General features: G+C 35.2%; 1 protein-coding gene across 3 annotated transcripts in view; it reads right to left on the bottom strand.

The window, feature by feature from the left end:
• Positions 1-23,821, bottom strand: part of Cdc42 (Cell division cycle 42) — a 30,929-nt gene extending 7,108 nt beyond the window's left edge. Inside the window, exons 1-5 of one of the 3 annotated variants that reach the window (XM_069836377.1) lie at positions 23,690-23,821; positions 12,685-12,805; positions 10,759-10,831; positions 8,083-8,192; positions 1,318-1,515 (exon numbers count right to left, since the gene is read on the bottom strand). In XM_069836377.1, coding sequence (XP_069692478.1) covers positions 1,318-1,515; positions 8,083-8,192; positions 10,759-10,831; positions 12,685-12,789 — 486 coding nt within the window. In that variant the 5' untranslated portion in view covers positions 12,790-12,805; positions 23,690-23,821. Of the gene's footprint in view, positions 1-1,317; positions 1,516-8,082; positions 8,193-10,758; positions 10,832-12,684; positions 12,806-23,620 lie in introns of all 3 variants that reach the window. The other 2 variants (XM_069836378.1, XM_069836379.1) reach the window with 2 other exon arrangements.
• Between the last annotated feature and the right edge of the window lie 1,816 nt (positions 23,822-25,637).

Genomic DNA, 25,637 nt, shown 5'->3' with positions numbered 1-25,637 from the left:
TCTATTCATCTCAAATAAAAACTTTTGTCACAGCGACAAAATGCTATGAACTTTTGCATCAACCTAATATTACTAATATATTAATTTACTGCAGTTCTTCTACAAAACTGAAGCTAGGTAAATATTTGAACACTGGTTTTTATGCATTAACTGCAAAGCACATTCAAATTCTAGATACTGTTGAAGTCGTTGGACTAAAAAGATCATTGCCGACTTTGCCACTGGTTAACAAGAAAAGCACATCAATCATATCTGCTGTGGAGATGTAGCAGTCTGACATGAGCTCATTAACAGTTTCCTTGTCAAACACTCGACAATGAAAGCTAGCCACCCATATTACATCACAGAGAACTTAAGTGTCATTCAGAATGCTTTATCCATACTTCAAATGATACTACGATCACATTTCCCCTTCTTTCGATAAATTATTGTGGCTCAGGTTAAATGAGAGGAGAAAGTTACATTCCCTTTCTCTCTTATACCGAATTTTGCACACCTCTACTCCCTCTTACTTATCTGTTCGATTCCACAGTCTTTCCCGGCATCATAACTTAAATACTCGGTCACAATATGATAACACGCTAGAAATACCACTGCACACATCATCTCTTTATTCTTCATCTTTCACTGTTGCTACTTCTCGTCACTGGAATTCTCTGCCGCCTGAAGTCAAGGGCTGCCAAACTTTAATTTCCTTTAAATGTAAATTAGAAAAATGTCTTATGATGAGTTGCCAGACCTAACGCGTTGCAAATATTTAATGGAATGTGTTCCACTGTATTTATTTTTATTTTTTATTTATTTTTTTCTTATTTTTATTATCTAAATCGTGTTTATTTATCACTTAACGCCAATATGTATCCCACTGTGTTGTTTTTTTATTATTAATCTATTTTTTTGTGTACATTTTATTCAATTGTCGGTTTCTGGTGTAATTATGTAAATCCTACTTAATTGTAATCTAATACTAATATGTATACTAATGTGTTATTTTTATTTTTACTGTGTACATATTTTTTTTATTATTGCATTATCGCCTTCTGTTTTTATGTGATTCGTATTTGATTCTAACAACATTAATATGTATTCCACTATGTTTATTTTTATTTTATGAGGTAAATTTTATGTAACTACCTCTTTTGATCTCATTATGTACCTAAATTGTATCAGTATGTAATTAATTCCGATCCAGTTTTATGTTCAACTATGTAAGCAAGTTTTAATCCTGGTTGAGTGTAAGAGAAGGCCTTATGGCCTTAACTCTGCCAGGTTAAATAAAGTCACAATGTTTTCACTAGAAATGAACTTATCACTTACTTGTGTTAATGCGGAACATTCAACATATTTAACAGCCTTCAATTCTTTGGCGAGTTTTTCTCCCTGTTCAAACGTGATTGGTTTTTGTTTGTTCTTTGCGAGTTTCTCTATGGTAGCAGCATCATCCCGCAAATCAATTTGCGTTCCTACCAAGAGGAATGGAGTCTTCTGACAATGATGTGTTATTTCTGGAACCCACTGCAAACATGAAGCAAAACAAGTTATGATTAACACCATGTAGCAATTTACAACACTATACGAACTAACATTTCGATGCACTATCAGCTGTGTAGTTAAGCATCTGCTTTCCGGACTGAAGACCCAAGTTCAATTTCAAGTAACAGATATATAATACAAATTTAGCTTCCCTTATGAAAAGGTTGCCAGATTTGACAAAGCGTATTGCATATAATTTGGAAACAGACCTAAAAGGTAAAATGATATACATTTGAAACGGTTAGGGAATCGAATATACAAAATGTCAGAAAAATTTACACCTAAGTAGCGTTTGTGCTCATTTACAGTTAAGAAAGGGGGAAAAAAAATATCATCAGATAGGTTAGAATGATTTGAATGCCATATACCGCGAGAAAAATTAGAGTACGGATTTATTGGGATTGATATAAACCAATCAACAGCCATCGGTTAAGATAACTTCAAATTTCCATTATCACTCCCATACAAGTGATTTCTCAATATCTGAACTGATCCTTTGAGGGCACTAATGGCTATTTCCTTCACAATGCTGTGTGTTAGGCCCAGGTTTTTACATTTGTTGGCAAAGAAGGAGGTTATGGTACCTCGTGCTCCCACCATCAGACCTATTACATCAATGTGGGACAGGCTATATTTATCTTTATAGAACAGGATTGTTGGTTCATAGATCCGTTTCTTTTCACTGTCCACCTCATGCGGTTGATCTGCATGTGTCTCAAATCTGATGGTGGGATCGAGAATGTATGCCGAGTTGTTCTTAATGACAATGATATCAATTCGCCGAACACTTCCTTGTGTGGCTAGTCCCTGCACCTCTTGATGGACTGTAAACCCTACTTCCTTCAGTGCCTCGGCCAGCATGGTGACGGATGTTGCGAAGGTCCTCACTGTAGGGGCAGAAGCCAAGGATATGGGGAAGAGTCTCAATCTCGCTGAGACATCGCCTACAGCGGGTACCATCCCGACTTCTACTCGGTACAGCTCGGACCGGAGTGACATTGCCTACCATTTTAAGGGCGTCTATCCATTCCGAGAGGGTTAGACCTTTGTGATTTCTTATCCAGCTGTTTGCTGGGGGAAACTCTTTGTTAAGAATCACTCCTTTACCCTTTTGTTGCAATGTAACACCAATTTTCAAATTCTTTTTCTCTGATCTGGAGAACCAACTGAGGAGCACTTTATGCTGGTGATGTCATCAAGAACTCTGAACTGTTCTTTCTGTTAAGCCGACGTATACCTGGAACAAGCTCTGACGAAATGAAGTGCTCAAATCCCAGGCAGGGTGGTACAATGACTTTAAAGAACATGGAAAAGAAAAGCTGAAGGTGAGTGGGGAAAAGTAAAGTTAAGAGAATTAGAGTACCTATGAAAAGATGACTGTAGTTGCAGAAAGGGAACCTGTGAGAGCAGAGTGTCACAAAGACAATCACAGAATACGATGAAGGAGTAATGGAACGGAGAAAAATTCTCTCTGGTGCCGGGATTTGAACCCGGGTTTTCAGCTCTACGTGCTGATGCTTTATCCACTAAGATGTAGTGCAGAGGGCAGCCACTAGAGGGAACCCAAGAGTTGGAACATAATCAGAGACAATTCTGTCCGACGCCGGGGTGGTATCCGGTGTGGCTTAGTGGATAAAGCATCAGCACGTAGAGCTGAAAACCCGGGTTCAAATCCCGGCGCCGGAGAGAATTTTCCTCCGTTCCATTACTCTTTCATCGTATGATGACGCGGAATATCTGCATGGAAATACTGTATCATATGTACTTCGGTACATTAAAATAATATATATGATATGCGTAAATCACTTCGTGATTTAAGACGGCGCTTATTCCGTTGGATCCCGGCCAACTAGTCACTCATAATGAGTGCACCTCAGCACGTGTGGACTTCGGTCCTATGTTCATAGACATCTATGACGTAGTGCAGAGGGTGGCCACTAGAGGGAACCCAAGAGTTGGAACTTAATCAGAGACAATTCTGTCCGACGCCGGGGTGGTATCCGGTGTGGATTAGTGGATAAAGCATCAGCATGTAGAGCTGAAAACCCGGGTTCAAATCCCAGAATTTTTCTCCGTTCAATACTCTTTCATCGTATGATGACGCAGAATATCTGCATGGAAATATCATATGTACTTCGGTACATTAAAATAATACATACAATCACAGAATGTTCAGCAAAGAACACAATGTTCACTTGAGGCATCGAACTTCTCAGTGGAAAATATACAGAATCAATAGAGGAATTCCTAATACACTCAAATGGGAGAGCGTGAAATGAAGTGAAAGCAGCTGCAGAAAATCGTGTCCAGTGGAAAGCTATTAGAGATGACATATGGAGTTGCAGGAAGTGAATAATAATAATAATAATAATAATAATAATAATAATAATACACTCGATGGAAGCACACTTCCTGGATTTTTGGAGGACCTCTCCAGATTTCAAAAATCATCACACGCCCAAAGAAAGTAGTGTACCGTACCATATTCTTGTGGTGCAAAAGAGGTGTACATTATTTGAACCCTGCAAGGTCCAGGAACTACAGAATTCATTCCATCTTATTATAGCAAGACCTTCAGAATTTATTGCGCTCAATGACAAAAATTTTTAGGGCAACCAAGTATTGCTCCAAATGATTTTTCTTAACGTGGAGGACAATTAAGGAGCTCATTTTCAAAATGTCTCTTGTCCACCTGCTAACAAAAATGAGGTTCCTGTGTCCATGCATTCTTCAAATATAACTCTACATACAACTGTCATGATTTGACTTCAGAACGCCCTCTAAACCACTAAAATCTTGCGTTAAAAGTGACTCTTGGAATCAAACTGACTCTTGCCCACAGGAAAATTACGACAAAATATTAGTTCCAGCTTTGGAATCAAAGAGTCACATGTTTTCATTTGATTCTAAATGCACCCAACCTCTTTGGTTTCATAATGTCTCTTGCCTAGGTGGTAAAAATGTTTTTCGTGATTTCCCATAAAGTTATGGGAATGGACAAAAGTCGTTTTGAAAATAAGCTCCTCAATTGTGGCGGTATTCTTACCTCAACCATGGAAAAATAAACATGTAAAGATTAAAATTTTTAGACCTATCACAGTCTAGTATATACAGTCGCGAAGCTCAATACGTAGTAAAAATGCAAACATTAGATAGTTGCTCACCATTAGGATCGCTAATATCGCCTCATTACAGGCAATGCAAAATAGTACTGTCACAGTCTATTGTTTCTAGCACCCTCAAAACTAAAGCTTCGTGACTGTATATAGTAGACTGTGATAACATCTTTCATGTTAAAGATACTGAACAGACTGACAGCCAGAAACCTTAAAACTGACCAAACTGTACAAACTTACCTCAGGGAGGCATGTCTGCATTGGATGATTGTCCATACATGCTCAGACCTACCTCCTATATTTATAGTTTGCAAGAAATTGTTGCAGTAAACAATTTCCCATGGAGAAATGCGATCACTCGAGAAATGTAATTCCTCCATGATTCTGCATTCATTTGTTCGAGATTCCTTAGGATTATTTTTAAATAATATATCAATAATTTCAATTTATAAGTGTTATTATAGCTTAAGTGTTCGCGTAGGCTTCCGCAGCTGGTGTACATGGTGTGTGGATAAGCTTCAGAGCTTCTACCGCGTTGTCTTGGTGTTATTGGCTGACGTTTCGACTGCTGTGTTGTGGCCATCTTCAGAGCAGTTGTTGGATAAGGAAATAGTCTGCCAGTACATATATATATATATATAGTAGTCTCGATGGGGGGGAGTACTTGCTGTGATAGGTCGTAGGTTCTCCTTCAGACCAATCAGATGCCAGAAGGAGAACCTACGACCTATCACAGCAAGTACTCCCTCCCATCGAGACTACTATATATATATATACTGGCAGACTATTTCCTTATCCAACAACTGCTCTGAAGATGGCCACAACACAGCGGTTGAAACGTCAGCCAATAACACCAAGACAACGTGGTAGAAGCGCTGAAGGTTATTATAGCTTGTTTGATTTTCCATATGCATGGAAAAAATTTATATATCTCTACAAATTCTAAGAAAAATGCATGAGAATAGTTCTTTGAATCTGAACTTTCATAGCTTGTTGCCATTTCACTACAGAGAACTGCGCTAAACTGGAGAATTTGCTATGGTAGCTTTGAACCATGCCGTTACAGTTACTACAAAATTGAACTAAATACACAGTGTTGCCAACATAAGCACATGACGTTGGACTGTGGCATTGCTAGGAGAAATTTGTTTTTTTCTCTCTCTACCTCCTTCGTTCTGAACATTACTGAGAGATAGCACCATGTTAGTGACCAGATGTATTTGCGTAAATATTGCGACTAGATTACGTGGCTTAGATGAGGGGTTCACGACAAACAATTTTGCTGTGGCGCATGCATGCACCTCTCATGCAGTGGCAGCGTGATCCTTACTTGAATTTGTTTTCGTGTGTACATTCCAGATCAAATCAAGAAGATGCCTTCTTGCTCCAGTCACACATCTTGCATATACGAAGGTTAGGTTTGGTTAGTTTAGGTTTTTAATATCAAAGTCCGCGTATGAGCAGACAGCCAAGATGATCCTGTCAGTCATGGTCCTTATTTCGTAATATTGATAAACAATAATATGATGAAAGCGGTGAATAATTTCATGGCCACTAAAAGTTTTTTTCGTAAAAGATTAGGTATTTTCTCTAGACCACAAATAAAACGGCAACATAGTCATAATTACGTACTTAATGCTTTGGCGAACATTCACCAGAAATTTACTTTCCTTCATTTGAATGATAATCCCTGAAACACACCCTTTTCCCCCCTAATTTTGTTGTGATAACTACTTTTTTAAGATCTTATTACATTAGCATTTTCTTTTGTTACATTCTAAACACCGCCGTTGTACTGCATAAACTTTGCATTTGATTAACAGAGTGAACTATTTAAGAATATAGTCGCGAATTTTACTACCACCATTTCGATTGTCTTTTGTTTGACATAGCTCGGTATGGTCCGGTGACTAATGGCCAGCAAGCAACGTCGACTACTGACCTTGGTCTACCGTGCATATTATCTACTTGTTCCTACAAAATATAACAATGAAATCTCGACCAGATGATCGCAGTATCATTTGTTTCTATGTTTAATTTTTTTGTCACTTAATTTGGAGAGCACTACAGTCGGAAAATTTCAAGCAGTCATAGAAGTCTGGAGGCTTGTCTCAAAGCCGAAAGCCTTGATACTTTTCGCCCATACACAAGGAGACTTGCCTATGGGTTTAGGTTTGTGCAGACTTACCTCCAGGAAGTCTTTGCATGTATTGGGCGCTTTTGGTTAAGGTTAGGGTGTTGCTGTCATTTCAGGATAAACCCTCACTAAGAACATGAAAATACTGAAGGAGTGTGCAGAGAACATCCTGACACTGTAATAACTAGGGCTAGGATTTTGATGAAATTGCATCTTTTTTCTAGTAAGCCAGAAACATAGCTGCTTTAGTATGTATATGTTATGTGATAAACTGAGTGTTTTAAGAAACATTTTTAGGGCATTTTTTTTGCATTTTTTGCCTGTTTCAACTCATAAGAGCATCTTTTGTTTTATTCGGACATTTTTGAGGCATTTTCATTTAATTTTGGCCATAAATTCCCATTATTAATATAAAATAATGTTTATTTCCTTGATATTTGTCTACATATTTTGTCTATTAATAACCATTATTTATTTACTTGGTTATTTAACGACGCTGTATCAACTACGAGGTTATTTAGTGGCGATGGAATTGGTGATAGCGATATGATATTTGAAGAGATGAGGCCGAGGATTCACCATAGATTATCTGACATTTGTTTTACAGTTTGGAAAAACCTCGGAAAAAACCCAACCAAGTAATCAGCCCAAGCGGGAGTCGAACCCGCAACCGAGTGCAACTCCGGATCGGCATGCAAGCACCTTACCTGACCAAGCTGTGCCTATGGCTAATACCCATTATTTTGTATAATATTTTAGTCGTTTTTCTACACAAATATTGCCATTTTAATGTAGTACACTCCAACCACCCCTTCAACATAGACTCCTCTATACCTGCTAGTTCCGTATAAGAGTGGCCTTGTGGTGAGCTACATGGAAACTACATCAGGTAAAATAATTAATTAAAGCGTACTACTTAGAAAAAATTATGTAAAATTAAATAAACTTAAGTGTTGGTAATAGTCGTAGAATTTAATTTAATTAGCCTACTAGTCTAAATATTAAGTAGTACAAAACCTCTTTTCCTACTAAGCCAATTATGTAAGAACAACTTTTAGGGCATTTTAAGGGCATTTTTGATAGATTTTTAGGTCATAAATGCATTGTTTTTAGGACATTTTTTCATGATTTATAGGTCCTCAAAATCCTAGCCCTAGTAATAACACATAAAGGGACGAGAAAGAAGCAGAATTACTGAATCAACAACACCTTCTACTGCAGTACTATTCAGCATCTGCCACCAGTATAGGATGTTACTTATATCTGAACCATAATTCAAGTTCAAGTAGCAATTACCTTTTCTTTGACGTTCTCGAAAGAGGATGGCGATACAACAGAGAAACACACAAGGAAAACATCTGTCTGTGGATAACTGAGTGGACGCAGCCGGTCATAGTCTTCCTGACCTGCAAACAAACAACACAGCATGAAAATAAATGTGGAATACATTCAAATGAAGGCACAATCAATGGGAACTCTCCATACATTTCGGCAAGACACTTAATTGTTCAATGAAGAAGCACTTACACAGGTTGTCCCGAAATTCGCGCACATTGGCTACACTGTCTGAATCCTCAAAGAAAACAGAGACTAAAATGTTAGTAACAAGATTTCGTCCAGTTTCTAATTGTACAAATGGGTAACAATATAAAACACAGAATGTCTTAGTAGTCTACTGTACTGTAATGTAATGTTTACTATATTTGTCTTTGTAACTGACAAGCAAAAAATGACAAAAACAATTTATTATGAAGTTGTAACAGAAATAATTCGTACATTGCAGAAAGGGAAATAAAATAAAAATAGGAAACACAAGAAAGGTGATTTGAACCATGGACATTTAGTTTTAAGGGGAGAGGATGGTATTTTTTGGTGAAAAATGAGTAAATTTAAAAAAAAAAAAAAAATTCTTTAAAATACTCTGTGATATGTGTGGAATGCATAGCATAATATTTTGTGGGTATTTGTGTCCTTATCAAATATTGAGACGCCATTTTTAAACTTCCTGTGTTATGGATTTTTAAATCACTCGCTCCCTTTTATTGTTGTTTCCGGTAAATTGAATTTTCAAAAAAATTCTTTACAATACTCTTTGATATGTGTGGAAAGCATTGCATAACATTTCGAGAGTATTTGTGCCCTTATCGGCTGTTGAGACGCCATTTTTAAACTTTCTTCTGCGCTATGGATTTTTAAATCACTTGACCCCTTTTATCGGTTTGCGGTAACTTAATTTTTTTTGCTACATTTCCAGACAAAAATGGATATAATTTCTGAACTATTAAAGATACATGCATGAAATTTAGAACACACATTCTTTAGACTATTAGGAAACTTTTCTCTGTAACAGAATTTTGTTAGTTGATTTCATTTTAAAACTAAGTCTGTTTGCAAGAAAGGAATTCAGAAAAGTGTTATTAAATTTTAATTGTTTATTTTATAAACGTAGGGACTAATATCAAAATTCTGTTACAGACAGTTTCTAGAGCATGCTTTTGCAAGTACATTGCAAAAAACTGGATGAATCTACCTTTAAAAATGGTTCAGATATATCGGTTTTAGTAAAATCCTGCATTGCGTATATTTTTTTGAAATCTGGGCCCCCAAATAATTATTTTTTTTTCAAAATATTTATTTTTGGTTGAGTTGCTACAGCTATGAGCTCTCTATATACAAAAAATTAATATTTTACACCAAATAGATATATATTTTTTTTAAATACCATCCTCTCCCTTTAAAGTAACATACTGATAGCTTGAGCTGCAATCACGATTTTCAGATGAAACCTCGTCACCAGTATTTTCTTCTCCATATTTCACCCAGGATTCACATTATGGATTATGTAGTTCGTGTGCGCGAATTCTCGAACATCTGTAGAATATGAGTAGCTGGAAAGATCTAACTTGTAGTCACTATAATATATTTGGAGACACTGCTCTATACCTGTACAGAACACAGCAATTACGGAATAGTTTCTTTGAAATAAACTAGGGAAAGAATAGCAAGCCAGTATGCTGAGGTGCATGCAAAGTTGAGAGACAAATGCAGTCATCTTGAAAAACATATATATATATATATTTAAAACACACTGTATACGAGTCTTAAAAAAAAAAGTCACTCCGGTTTTCATCAAAATTTACTACAAAACCACACAATAAGTCTGCCATATTTAAACTTGGGAAAATGGTAATCATGTTAAAACCTTTTCAATATGTGCCACAATGGCATCCCCAAGATCTGCAACCAATTTCTGAAGTTCTCCACTATTTAAAAAAATCGTCAGTTTACAACCAAACACATTAAGTCAAAATTATTACTTTTGAAAAAAAAAGTAGGCCTATATAATAAGTATGTACTGTATGTATAAACTTAGAATTGGAAAATTAAATATACTTACATAAAGAGAAACAACTTACTAAAAATAATATTTTGGGGATTCAGTTTTGTCAAGACGTTTCAAATGACTTTCCTTGATAATTGTTTCAGCTACTATCATTGAATCAATAACTAATTGAATTTTGGGATCTTTTGATGTCTTACAAAATAATTTTGCTCTTCTGTCATTATTTCATTACCTCAAGATGTGCGTAAATTTTATTTGAGAGGATAATTATTACAATATTCGTAGAATGTAGGCAGGCAAGTGATAGGTCGGTTATTTGGGTGCATTTTTTGTTATGATCTATAGGCAAATGCAATAAACGGTAGCATTTTCTTGGGGCTGTGTAAAGTATCATTGTAGTAAGATGCCAAAGGTTAAAAAATGAACGTGTACTTTTTAAAATTCTGTAGTGCTCTTCAGTTCACAGTTTTCTTGAGAACAGCTGAAATTATTTCAAGATATATCAGATTCAATGAACCAACAAGTAGGCTAATTCCATAAAAGCTATTTCATGAACTAAATTCAAACCCAAACTCTCGTCATTCTAATATACCTCACAAAATAATCTCCGAATATAATTTGCTACTTACCAGCTGTGTCAAATAGTCCCAGCGTGTAAGGCTCACCACCGATCATGACAGTAACAGCATAGTTGTCGAAAACCTATAAACACACAATTCTATGACTTTCAAGCTTAGAAATTACTATTATTTTCTAACTCTTAAATGACTTACAGAATAGAAATAGAAATTTACTATCAACCATTGTAAAGGTTGTGCTATCTCACTCAAACGCATGTTTTTGTAACTCACATCGAGACCTTCCCACCCTCCTCATTATGCTGCCTCCCAAAAGCAAATGACAATGAATCTCTCAATAAGAAACAAGTTTCTTTTAGTTCCTTTTACTTGCTGTAAATTTACAGCTCTGAACCCCCGAATTTATTTCAATAATTGTTTCATCCTTTAAAATTAATTGCCTTCAGTGGGTTTGAAAACAAATTTTGGATTAAAGAGTAAACTTTCATTTCAAAACATTACCTTTTTTATCTATCTATACATCGAATATAAATGTTTAATGACAAAAAAATTATTACAATCAATTTTGACAGAATATCTATTTTATATTATTTCTCCCCAATGACTTCAAATAATTAGGCTAGTCATTTCTAAGTAAAAATATTGTCAATTCGTATTTCCAAGACAAATTCATTTGTAAATGCTTATTTACAAATGGCTTTTAGGGAACCCGCAGGTTCATTGCCACCCTAAAATAAGCCCGCCATCGGTCCCTATCCTGTGCAAGATTAATCCAGTCTCTATCTCCATATCCCACCTCCCTCAAATCCATTTTAAAGTTATCCTACTATCTACATCTCGGCCTCCCCAAAGGCCTTTTTCCCTCCAGCCTCCCAACTAACACTCTATATGCATTTCTGGATTTGCCCATACGTGCTACATGCCCTGCCCATCTCAAACGTCTGGGTTTAATGTTCTTAATTATGTCAGGTGAAGAATACAATGCGTGCAATTCTGCGTTGTGTAACTTTCTCCATTCTCATGTAACTTCATCCCTCTTAGTCTCAAATATTCTTCTAAGACCCTTATTCTTAGATATCCTTTATCTCTGTTTCTCTCTCAAAGTGACAGTCCAAGTTTCACAACAATACAGAACAACTGGTAATATAACTGTTTTATAAATTCTAACTTTCAGATTTTTTCACAGCAAAGACTAGATGACAAAAGCTTCTCAACCGAATAATAACAGACATTCCCCACATTTATTCTGCATTTAATTTTCTCCCAAGTGTCATTTATATTTGTTACTGTTGCTCCAAGATATTTGAATTTTTCCACCTCTTCGAAGGATAAATTTCCAATTTTTATATTTCTATTTTGTATAATATTCTGGTCATGAGACATAATCATATACTTTGCCTTTTCAGAATTTATTTCCAAACATATCGCTTTACTTGCTTCAAGTAAAATTTCCGTGTTTTCCCTAATCGTTTGTGGATTTTCTCCCAACATATTCATGTCATTCACATAGACAAGCAGCTGATGTAACCCGTTCAATTCCAAACCCTCTCTGTTATCCTGGACTTTTCTAATGGCATACTCTAGAGCAAAGTTAAAAAGTAAAGGTGATAGTGCATCTCCCTGCTTTAGCCCGCAGTGAATTGGAAAAGCATCCGGCAGAAACTGACCTATACAGACTCTGTTGTACATTTCACTGAGACACATTTTAATTAATTGAATTAGTTTCTAGGGAATACCAATTTCTATAAGAATATCATATAAAACTTCTCTCTTAACAGAGTCATATGCCTTTTTGAAATCTACGAATAACTGATGTACTGTACCTATTTTTTCTCTAATATCTGTCGAATACAATTACTAAATATCAATAATATCACTCCAATTATTTTATACTATAAAATATATATAAACTGACAGTAGGCTATATTAAAAAAAATATATGCTGTGTATCAATAACAATGATATCTCCAGGCTTACCGTCGGTACATATTCCGAAGGGAACTTGTTTGTTGTGTAGGAAATGAGCAGGCAGGTTTTACCAACTGCACCGTCACCCACCACTACACACTTTATGGTCTGCATTGTCCTGCTTCAGTACCTGGAATAAAGCCATATCGTAATGCATGTAGTACTTCCTTATTTGTAATTCACAGGCTTTACAGGAGTAGGTTAAACTCATGTCCATCAGTGCACTGTAGTAACATTCTTCTCGCTGTGTTTAAAGGTACATACGGGCTATTCCATCTCAAATCGATCGAAATATAGAGAAAATTGACCTTACAATTTCTAAATACAATGAAACTTTTTCTGTCCGTTGAGAACTGTGATACAATGCTTTGTGCAAAGTTTGAGGCATCAGAACTTCATAGTGTTTAAATTAAAAATATTTAAATTTATCGTATTTTCATAAAATTAGCAACTTTTAACTGTTGTGGCTCCGAAACCCTTTCACCCAATGATCAAAATCATGGTTTATTTTGATGCTGAGAAATTAAAGTTTATATTGACATGTAAACAGTTTTTCTTACTTTTTATGGAAATGGAGAAATTTAGATTTTTTCTCATTAAGACGCCTTTGCCCACGAAAAAATATTTTTAAAATATATAGTTAGATTCCGCATTGAAAGTACAAATAAACACATATTTTTTACTGGTGCACCGTTGATAAGAAAGTTTTGAAAATATCAAATAAAGAAAATAAATAGTACGCGCGTGAACTCACCAGCTGACTGTAGGTAGTCGAGACAAGCAAGGCCACGAGACAAACACGTGATATGTCGTCTAGCAGTCATGGCTGGGCTAGCTTTATCACAAGTTTTCATAAACACAGGAGTAAAATGACGCCCAATGCTCGCTTATCTTCAGCTCTCGGCCAGTGCGTGGGGTACTGCACCGTTCAAGTCTAGGCGTGTGAAATAATTTATTTAATACCCTCGAAACTTATTGCCGAGCCACTAAGCAAACAATGCCGAATCCCTCTTAATAATGCAAGGTTTTTTCTCAATATTTTTTACATTTTTATAAATGGGCAAAAAGCCTAAAAGTAAGTAAAATCAGATTATCTGTCTCTCTGTATACAATAAAAATAAGTATTACTTCTTATTATAACCTACTAAATGTCAGCTTCAAAATGAGCTCCCGTTCAATGTTCTGCAGTAAATGGTTCCAGAGTTCTGAGCGCTGAAGGAGGCTTGTTTTTATAAAATACGCTAAATTTGTCGCTCAATAATACAAAAACAGTTTGACTTTCGATAGTATATTTTTGAAAATGCACTCTCCTCAGCACCTTGTATAAATAGGGAAAAAATTAGAGTATTAAAAAAATGCGAGGTTTTTTACTGATCGATTTCATATGGAATAGCCCATAGGCTACACAACTAGCACTGATAGATGGCTCCACCACACTAGCCGGTAAGCACACATCATTATTCGTTTCACATAAAGTTGTCTGCAAAATTGTGAAGTTTATGAGGACAATATTAGGAAAACAAAGAAGTTTTGAGGTAAATTTATTGTAAAATAAATAATAATTATGCCAGACTACTATGCATATTGCTTTGTGAAAATATATATTTCTGGCAGAATAATATTTGTGTGCTTTATGTTGTGTAACTTCAGTAATCTTAAACAAATTTTAGGTTAGCCATAAAATAAGTTTTTAAATAAAACATTCTAAAAACTCTTACAGTTGTTTTCTCTTAAGAAACAGCTTGACACCTGGTATGATATTCAATGCAAGTAATTCCTAAATATTAATACACAAAATAAAATATTTTTTGCTGTAATAATCAAAGAAACAGATTATGATGCAATAGGTGTAGGTAAGGAGAGCTGCAGATTGAACAAAATTTGATTACTCGCTCCAAGGTAAAATTCATTTGTAAAGAAGAGGAACGTTTGCTGAAAATCACAATAAGTGAATGGTATGAATTCACAATAACTGGGCAGAAGCCGCGATTGTCTCCATCAGTGAAAGATTGATCTTCCTGATCAAACGCATCAGCATTATTACCAAAGCCAACATCATGTGAAATGGGATTTAGTGTCACAAATAATTCAGATCTCTCTTATTACTGGCAACATGAATCATGTCATGATAATATGAATGGTCTAAGTCTTTAGTATTTCGATTCGATGTGATAGGTAGAATAATGGTTTTCAAATACAGTAATCCCTCAGTAACTACAGGGGATATATACATATATATATATATATATATATATATATATATACATATATATATATATATATATATACATATATATATATATATATATATAAGCAAAACCGTGAATAATATCAAACTCTATAAATATTCAGTTGCTACTGCAGCATGTATTAGGACATTCAAAAAATAAGTATAATATGACAAGGGTTTCACGGAGAGAAGGCTGGAGGTGAGAGAGAGAGAGAGAGAGAATTATTTAAAGGAAATTTTAATGCAATATTGACTTCATTCTTCAGTGCACTGGCAGAAAAGGAGATTCGATGTTCAGAAACCTACCAATTAAGAAAATTTTCCATTATTTTCAGTGGGATAGTCAAGTGTATCGATGACAAAAAAAAAAAACTCTTGTGTGTATACTCGTATTTTATGTAGGCTAAGATGTTACAGAAATAAAAATAATAACTTTTTTTCTGAATTTAGTAAAACCAAAAATCCGAAATTCTCAACTCTGTAACATAATGATTGGCTTCTGAGCAGCCTGTTCTATGTACAGTATTGGGGGGGGGGGGGGGGGTGAGACCAGCTGCATCCTTAGGAAGATTTCAGCTGATTCCTTGAGAGCTTAGGTTTACACGTGAAGGAGTTTCTTATGCACAACTCCGCTGTTTTCCTTTGTTTTGTTTGTTTGTTGCTTTTTTATCTGTTTATAGGTGAAGTGTTATGAATAATCTATAACAAAGATATATTCAAGTTCTTTTTCAATAGCCATGGCCCGCTCATGGAATTCGCTGCCGCTGGAAATCAGGGGTAGTCTTAGTTCTCAGTTGTTTAAAATTAGGTTGTTTAGAAATATTTTAAATGCACAGAATTAGTTTTTTTTAGGTATAACTTTCATTTATTATTATTATTATTATTATTATTATTATTATTATTTTATACAGTCATTACTTTATTTTTTCCATTAACACTAATATCTAGGTAATTGTCATTGTCTCAATGTAACCCGTGCTGTGCTGATCATACTAATTCTACTATTCCTTTAGTTGTGAGATTATATTCATATGTAGTAATTCTTTTTTTTTTTTTTAAGTTAATACTGTATACTAGAATGTACTTTCCTGTTTGTGATTATGTATTCAGTCTCTTTTTTTATTATATATATCATCATCATATCCCTCACGTATTAGACCCTACAGGATCTGTTACGGTCTTATGCCACCGCTTGCATGGTCTTCCCAATTTCCTCTTTCCTCTTGGTACATAAGTAAGAATCTGTTTAGGCCATTTAGTGCGATCCATCCTTTCAACATGTTTTTTCCACTGAAGTCGATATTGTTGAACAAAATTAACTATAGGATCCATTTTTAGTTCCTGCAATATGTCCACATTTTTACGGTGTTCCAGCAAAGAGCATCCCACTGTTCGTCGCATGAACCTCATTTCAGCTGTCGTCAGCCTTTGCTCATCAGCTTTTCTGATTGTCCATGCCTCGCTACCGTAAGTGAGGACCGGTCAAGCTAGTGTTTTATATACCATTAGCCTTGTATGTTTCTGAACATGGGAGGATTTGAAGACTGCGTTAATGATGCCAGTGATTTTTATAAATTTAGATATTTTGTTTGACATATCTTCATCAGTGATGTAAGAGAGGTTATAACCTAAATAGTTAAATGAATTAACACGTTCAATTAAAGTATTATTTATCATGATCTTACTTGGAATTGGGTTCTCTCCCGAAAATGCCATGACTTTTGTCTTCTCTTTTGAGATTTCCATATTGAAATCAGAGGTGATTATTTGCAAATTATAAATGGCTTATTATATATATATATATATATATATATATATATATATTATTGTTATTTTAAAGTTAATACTGATTGTGTATATGTATTCAATCTCTCTTTTTTACTTAATTATGTTTATTATTATTTTTAAGTTAATATTTTGTATATGGTATGTATTTTTCTGTAGGCCTATGTGATTTGATCCTGCTTGAGTGGAAGAGAAGGCCTGATGGCCTTAACTCTGCCAGGGAAAATAAAACCATTATTATTATTATTATTATTATTATTATTATTACTACTACTATTATTATTATTAAAGAAACATCCCTTCCCTAGTAATGAATTAGATAAATTCACGCTACAGGAGATAGACATTTTTGGTGTCTAAGGCTGTACATCAATCCAAGTGGAAATTGAAAGATAATATCTATGTTGAAATTTCAATATCACAAGACAGGAACTGCTATGAGACATACATACAAAAAAAAGGGGCCATCATTTCGAGATTTTACTGTCATTAAAGCTACAGTGCACTTTTATGCCTGAATGCAGAGAAGTCGCAGTGTTAGAGAATCTATGGTTTTACAGAGGATACTCTATATCTTGAGGAAAGATTAGCTTAGCTTTAGGATGAAATGTGATGGGGTGGGATAGGTTGTTCATCAGATGTTCAGGAAGTGTATACAGTGGCAATATCTTTCAGGGATGTTATGAGTGTGTGACTATCATACATATCGTATATTTCAAATTGGTTGAATTAAATCAAAGATTGGAGTACTGTTTCTAGTACTAAGTACATTTAGAATGTAAAAGATAAGATTGTCTATGATATACAATAAAACACTTGACAGAGATAAGACAAGACAGAAGACAGAAAAGAAACGGATGGAGAGGAGAGGGAAGAGAGGAGGGAGTGATTCGGACAGAGAGCCATCTTTTAATCAAGCTTTAAATATATTTTTGTCGTGAGCTCTGTGATACGTCGCAAACAATGGCTGAAGTCACATTATACAAATTCCAAAAACTTTACTGACAATATTTTCTCTTTAGCATTTTGTATAATGAGAAGAGCAACTGAGTGTCGAAGTTGGATCTACCTTTAGTCTTTACTTGTTGGAACAGTTGTAAATGGTTGAATTTACTTTACCCAACAATCAAATCAAGAAATGGATTCAGAGCACCTCAAAATCTGTGCGTGAGTGGCAGATCATGACAATATATTTGAAAAATATTGGAGTGCAAGAGGTCAAATGACTTTATTGTCGAATGCCTAGCATTAGAAAACAACAACTTTACCAAACAATCGAATGCAAGTGGTGCAACAATGTAGGCAAACACACATACCTGTAAGTAGAAAGAAAAGATTTCAATAAGTAAACTATCTAAATAATAAACTACTAGAATGGCTCAACATGATTACTTATTTCTGTTATAAATTATCTTTTCTTGAAAATTTAGATATACCAGATAGAATTTTGGAATTCATGGATTTCATTAACCAAATTCTGAAACCATCATTAGTTCAAAAATCTACCCATATTTATCTACATAAAATAGTGGCTAGATCAGTCCTATGTTATGGGACAGAAGCATGGACTCTCAGGAAAAGGGACGAAAACAGACGAAAAGCATGTGAGATGAAATCATGTGCCGAACAGCTGGCTACACCAAATGGGACCAGAAGAAAAATGAAGATGTGCTACAAGAACTTGAAATATCAATAGTTCTAGATTACATTTATAGACACTAGCAGAACTGGAAGGAGCATGTCTTGAGAATGGATTCACCAGGTTCCCTAAGTCAACACTAAAATATCGTCGAAATGGAAAATGTTCTTTGGGACGCCCAATGAAAATATGGCATGAAAATCAACTTCTCATGCTCAACATTTCTTTTAGGACTACTTGACAGGATGATGATGATGAAAAAATTAACAGAAAACAACATACAGTTCAACTCTCGTTAGAATTGCGGAAATTTTTGAAGATAGGGTCATCAATAAGAGAATATGGCCAGTGTAATTAACAGATCTTACCCCATGTGTTTCACATATATATGGGGGGGGGGGGGGACTTAAAAACTGAAATGTATTGGAATAACCTGCATACGTTGGAAGAACTGAAAGACAAGAAGAGAAAGGAAGAAGGGAAGAACTAATGTGTGTCAATGCAAATATTCTTACAAAGCATGAGAAATGTGTGATGGCCCAAGGGCAAAATTTCCAACATCTTCTATGACAATTTGTATTGTAATTTGCATGAGCAATCTATGTGCTTGACTCAAGGAGCTATGAATATCTGACTCTACCAGTAAATAGTATGCTTCCAGCTAGCTGCACACTACGGATGAACATCTAGTTGAAGGCTCTACATAATAAAATAAAAACTGAAACATAAACCAGGAAAAATACGAAAATCTGAGAAGCAATTCTAATAGATCACAATTCTCTACAAACCTAATTCTAATTTCGGTCAATTTTTATTACTCTACTGCCACTTCCAACGGACTCCTAGTGAATATTCACACGTTTATCACCGGGATTGTGGCGCTGGAAATCAATTTAGAACACTTTTATCTCAGCCACGACACATTTCAATTTTTATTGTACAATATAAATGCAATTATCACTACAATGACACAATAACCCTTGCAGATAACACAGAAACAACTTCGGAAAAGTTATTAACAGAGTAGCAGTTTCACTTCACTTCCACTAGATGACTCTTGAGTTCCAGCAGAGGCTTAGCAGGGATGCCAATATCGGTAAACAAAATGAAACTGTGAAGAACGTCACAACAGGTGTGCTAAACGTTAGGAATGTTACAATAGGTGTGTAGCACGTTAGGTTAGGTTAGATTAGGTTTTGTTAGGTGTGTAAGATAATACGAATGGTTACCACAGTTGGCGACACTGCAATCATTCTCCCACTCCACCTCAAATAACGTCACAACGCCGCCTTCTTCCTTCAAGTACGACAATTTTTCTATATAAGTAAGGGACCTATTTAGGGCAGGTTGGGTGGGACCACAGCTCTCCCAGTGATCACATCGAGTTTCTACTACTCCACACTACAAAACTAAGGTATTTTCAGTGTTTGTTTTTAATTTCCTATACTGGCAGTACAGTAATAAAAATTCACCTTAATTTCAAACACACACATATAACATAGAACTTCCACACATTCTTGCCCAACAAATGCACTGAGCAGGATGCTGTACCGGTACGTAACTCTTAACTTTCTATTAAGTTTGCTGACTTGATTCTGTACGGTGGGTTCCAATGTATACAGAGTGATTCGTAATTGTGTACTATAAAGTAGGCAAAGTATTCTATACTGAAAATGAAACATATTTTGTCATAATATAAACTTATCGTTGCATCCACTTCATTATGGAGAAAATGATTGGAACAATTAGAAAAAGACAACAGGTAGGCTACTTTTCTGAGAGTGCTGTTTATTCTTATTCTTCTTCTTATTTGGTATTACAGCTCAAGTGGGCCTTAACCTCCTCTATGGCTCTCTTCCATCCTTCTCTATCCATCGCCAACTCCCTCCAATTCCTTATTCCTAATCTATTCACATCCGCTCATACACAGTTCCACCATCTTGTTCTCGGTCTCCCTCTTAATCTGGTTCCATCTGGGTTGTTATTGAAGACAACCTTCACTTTCCCTGTAGTTTCCATCCTTGTGACGTGAACCAACCATCTCAATCTTTGACATGTTATGTGCGCCTCCAAATCCGATTCCTTGTACAGTTTATATATCTCATTATTATATCTGGCTCTCCATCCATCCACTGTTTCAATTGCTCCGAAAATCCTTCTTAAGATTTTCCTCTCAAATATTGCTAGTTGTTTGCAAGTATTTTTATTTAGAACCCATGTTTCTGTACCGTATGTTCTAATGGGTCTTATTAGGGTTTTGTAAATCTTTATTGTTATTTCTCTAGATATTATTTTATTTTTAACAATTGGTAAAAGTGAATAATATGCACTGTTAGCCAGATTTATTCTTCTTTGTACCTCGTTCCTTAGGTCATTATTTGCTGCCAATATTGATCCGAGGTATGTAAATTGTGCTGTTTATTGACGCGGTCATTTACATTCCAAGTTCACAGAGATGCTTGAAATGTCCACCATTCACTTCACAACACAATTCCGCCCTCCTCCGCCATGAATGTCTTGCTCGTTGAACAATATTAGGTATGCACCGAACTGTATTTTCTGCAACCACAATTGTATTCAACAGATGGTCTCTCGTAGTGTGTCATTGAGAGTAAACTAGTCCCTTTGTGTGGCCCCACAACCAGAAGTCACAGGAAGTGAGATCAGACGATCGCACCGGCCATGCAATAGGCCCGTTGTGTCCAATCCACCTGCCTGGATACCATTCATTCAAATGACGTCTCACTGCACGATGGTGATGCACAGGTGCTTCAACTTAAGTAGCCACACATTCAACCGTGTTGCCAGCGATAGTGTGGTAGTTCAGTCTGCAGAAAGTGCGTATAGCAGCACCTGCTGACTGACTGTAGAGTTCTCTCTCTTCACTTGTACTTGCGGTGTGGTGTAGAATGTCGTCTGAGTGACTAATGCATGAGAAGATTCGACATAACGCCAGCTTGCGCGCCCCACAATGTTGCCATATCTCGAAAATAAAGCCACTACGGCTATATGTTTATATAACAAACTGTTCATTTTTTAATACAGAATACTCTGCAATACTTTATAGCACATAATTACAAATCACCCTATATACTTTCTCCACTCCATTGTAGAATTATTCAGTCACATTACTACAACTAATGCTGACGTTTAAGAAAATGACGAACACACATTCATCCATCAAGCGTATAATATGAATATCTGATAAATGAGATAACAAGATAATCAACTGATAAGTCCTACGCCTAAATCTCACAATTACCTATATCGCACTAAGTGCTCAAAGAATAGGCTAGATTTTCACTACCTCACTTGTTCACGGCCTTACTGCCTTGCCTAGATAAAGAGAAGGCCTACCATTGACAACCATTGATATGATATTCTAGTTTTATTTTACTAATGGCATGAAAACTATGAAAAGACGACGTAGTTTGCAAACCAGAACACCAATAATGGGGATAAACTCCAGAACATGGATTGCACCCTTTCCCTCTTACTTCAAAATTCCAACCTTGTGCACACAAAATAAATTATTGGCACTGAAAAGTGCCTTTTCGTAAATATAATGATGCGCATTCGACAAACGCAGACAAATCTCCTCTTTTTAGTATTTTAAGACATAATTTGGTAGGTGCAATCCATCTTCTAAAATTTTCCCTTAGCATGACTTGTTGCTTGTGAGCCGTCCCGAAACCCAACCTCCACCCCTAAGAGCGCCAGTCCTTATATACTCGTCAGTTAAGGCCTGCTGACATAAATGAAAGCAATTAACAATAGATATCTCAGTCATGAACTCATAAAATATCCTGTCAATTGAATAATCGATCTTGCTACTTACAACATAATTATATTATATTATTACCCATTTCAGCAAGTACTGACGACCACTGCAAAATACGATAATTTTGTCCAGGGAGCATTCTCTTTTGGTACAAGGATGATTTACGTAACATGTTTCCAAATTAGTCTTTTAAACACCGGTACATTCTTTAATAAATCACTGAAAAACAAATGTGAATATAGGATGTGGAGCACGAAATTATTATTTTTTATTTTTTGGCGCATCATTTTTACGTAAATAACGACAAATTAAAAACTAACATGCTACATAACATTATTTTAAGAAACACAGAAAACAAGCATGAATAATATTCACCATTCTTAATGATCTTGGGATAGGAAAAAAACGCATGGATACATTACATACAAATGTGCGTGTAATAAACCGTGAATATAGCGTTGACTGTGTAGGAAAATAATTTCTTATATGTTGCCTTCAATGTGCATCATTGTTAACTTATGAAAACAAATTAAAATTAAAATTAATATAGCACATAAACACTATTTGAAGAAAGATAGGCGACATTAAGTAATATTCATATTTCTTAATCATCTTTGGATGGACAATAACAATGAAATATGTATAAAATAGAAATTACATACAAGTGAGCATAATAAGTTAGGTATAAAAAACAGTAAGTAGAATCATATTCGATTAATAAGCTTAAATTACTCCAGTTTAAGAGTGGCCTATATCTAACGATGTCTCCCAGCAAATTACCGAATTTAAAAACAAAAAATCGTGTTAGAAGATTGAATTTGTATATTTTCTCTTAAACTTTCCAAATATTTGTAGGCAGTCTTTTACATTAGATTGCCGAAAATTGGTTTACAGCGCAACATTGGCAGTGATAAAAGTGTGAAATATTCGTTCAATGGCCGGTGGATACCCTGCTAACGACAGAAGTATAAACTACACTTCTAAAAAATACTTTCAAAATTTGTAAGACGGGAGGTGTTTAGCGTAGCCCATAACCTCAATATGTTCTACAGGAAATCACACACTAAGAGTTTAAATTCATCATTGGTTACATACATGCAGCAGTCCCGCAAACAATAGGTGTGTCGAGAGAGCTTAATGAAGAAAAGGGCACTGATATACACTTTAAATGTATTAATTCATAATGCTTAAATTCACATGCTTAGATTACCCTTTCACTTTCAATGGCACGTCATAGGTCACTTCAAGTAGCATGTTCTGCACATTAAACATATATTAACTATCATTGTAACTGAAAAGCCAAGTTGTTATATCAAAAATATAAGTACTTTTACAATACTCATGATCTTAATGCCAATAGAACTGGAAAAATACATGATTATAAGGAAGCCATCTTGCGTTTGACTTCAATCAAGTCCGGCCTGTTTTTTTGTTCCCATCATTAGCAACAACCATGATAGCAATCTCATAATGATAGTTTGATACATATAATATAAGCCTTCACACTTACGTGCAAATGCAAGTTTATTATCCAAATAACATACGCTAAGAAAAAAAATTAATGAAACTCACAACTTACAACAGAACACTGGGCGTCGACAAGCAGTTTCCGTCTGCGACCCTCCTGCTATCTAACGACAGTTTATGTAACCAATAAGGCAATCACACACGTTAAGATGATTAAGATTCACGCCGGCTCTTCTTTAATTAAATTAAAAAAAAAAAAAAACTTTCTTGAGAATTACGTTGCGAAAAAAAATACATCAACAAACAATCGTCTGCTGAATATTACAATTACATCTCATTTTAATAATTGCGAAATGACCAAATCTTTAAATTTAACAATGCAAAAAAATATAATGCGCAAACCCTACGATTAGAGAAATCGACTACAATCTTAGCTTCGGAGGTAACTGTTTATTGCTTCAAGAGTGAAATCTAGCGGTGGAATTTAGAATTTTGTGACAGACGCAAATTTACACGCATTTTAATAAGATTGCATCTTGCATGTCTGTTTATGAAGTAAGTTATACAAAGTTGTTAAAAAACAAAAAAAAAAATGCTTGTTTTGACGCTTGAATAAATGTTTAAGTAATAAAGCACACTTGCCACGATCATTCTCATTGTGTAGACAGAGTATATCAACGTGAAAGAAGCAAAACGAAGGGAAATGCCAATGTAAACATTCATAATTTCATACCTACTAAAAAAAATTCCACTGGAATGATGACATTAGAAACGGCTCGGTTAGAAAAGCCAACGTACTATGGTAGGAACGATCATGATTTTAAAATCAAATGCAGGAAACAGATAACGGATGTAGGTAAATTCTCATTTTTAAATAGAACTATAAATGATTGGAATGACCTACCTGCAGCGGTCTTTGAGGGCTGTCCTTCCTTAAGGAGATTCAAGAATAACTTAAAAAGTTGTGTATAAAGTGCAAATTAAAATTAAGGTGACATTCAACATTCAATTTTTTAAGGTGACATGTATTTATCTAGCCTGACGAGTTTACTTCCTTGGTTTGAATTGTAAATTATTTAAAAATAGCGTGTAAGAGAGCCTTAGACTAGAAATGTTTAGTTTAAATGTAGTTCTGTTTATAAGTATGCATAAGGATGTAATTATTTGACTTATTTGAACTGTTGTATCAGTGAAGCGAGGTGAGTCACTGAAGTCATGGTTTTACAGTGCAGTGAACAGTTCCGATCAGTGATAATTTATAGCGTCAATGAAATGTGTTCTATAGTGTCAGTGAAATGTGTGCTAAAGTGTCAGTGAAATGCGTCATAGTGTCACTACAGATGAGAGTAAAGTGAAAGACTATAATTGTATTGTGTATTCTTATTGTATTGTGTATAAAATTGTATATGTGTTGTAAAATTGTATTGTGTATTGTAAATTTTATTGTCTTGCTTATCATTTTATTGTGTATTGTTTATATTGTATATACCACTGCCACCGGATGCTTGCCCACTTGCAGTGTAAATAATTACATATATACATACAAATTAAACAAGATTCCTATACCACTATGGTATCGGTGCTTGGCCTAAGCACAGTCATCTTACGCATTTTCACGAACATAGAACTTCCTTGGGAGTGGGGGAACAATAAAATAACTATAAATTACTTTGATTTTAATATACTGACGAGCTGACAGTGCGTCCAGATTTTCAGTACCGGTAGTAGATAGTTACATATTCTTATTATGAACATACAAATGCGCCCATACGCATAAAAATACAAATACATATCGTACCTTTTTACGGAAGAGGGGCTGGGATCGAAGGTTTGCAAGCAGTCTGAGGCTTATTGCGTTTACCACTCCTGTTCTGTGAATGATTTGTCGCCGAACGGTCGCGCTCTTGTACACACTGTACCGTGAACTTAATCCTGGCTGTAATAATGATGACAATGGCATTTTAATAAATTATGGTGAAATGAGTCCGAGATCTAACGCCTAAAGTTACCCTGCAATTCTACTTCAGTTTGTTGAGGGAAAACTAAGGGGAAAAAAAAAC

The sequence above is a fragment of the Periplaneta americana genome, chromosome 9 (assembly GCF_040183065.1).
Source record: "Periplaneta americana isolate PAMFEO1 chromosome 9, P.americana_PAMFEO1_priV1, whole genome shotgun sequence".
In the NCBI taxonomy this organism is placed as follows: domain Eukaryota; kingdom Metazoa; phylum Arthropoda; class Insecta; order Blattodea; family Blattidae; genus Periplaneta; species Periplaneta americana.
This window is presented reverse-complemented; position numbering and strand designations above follow the sequence as displayed.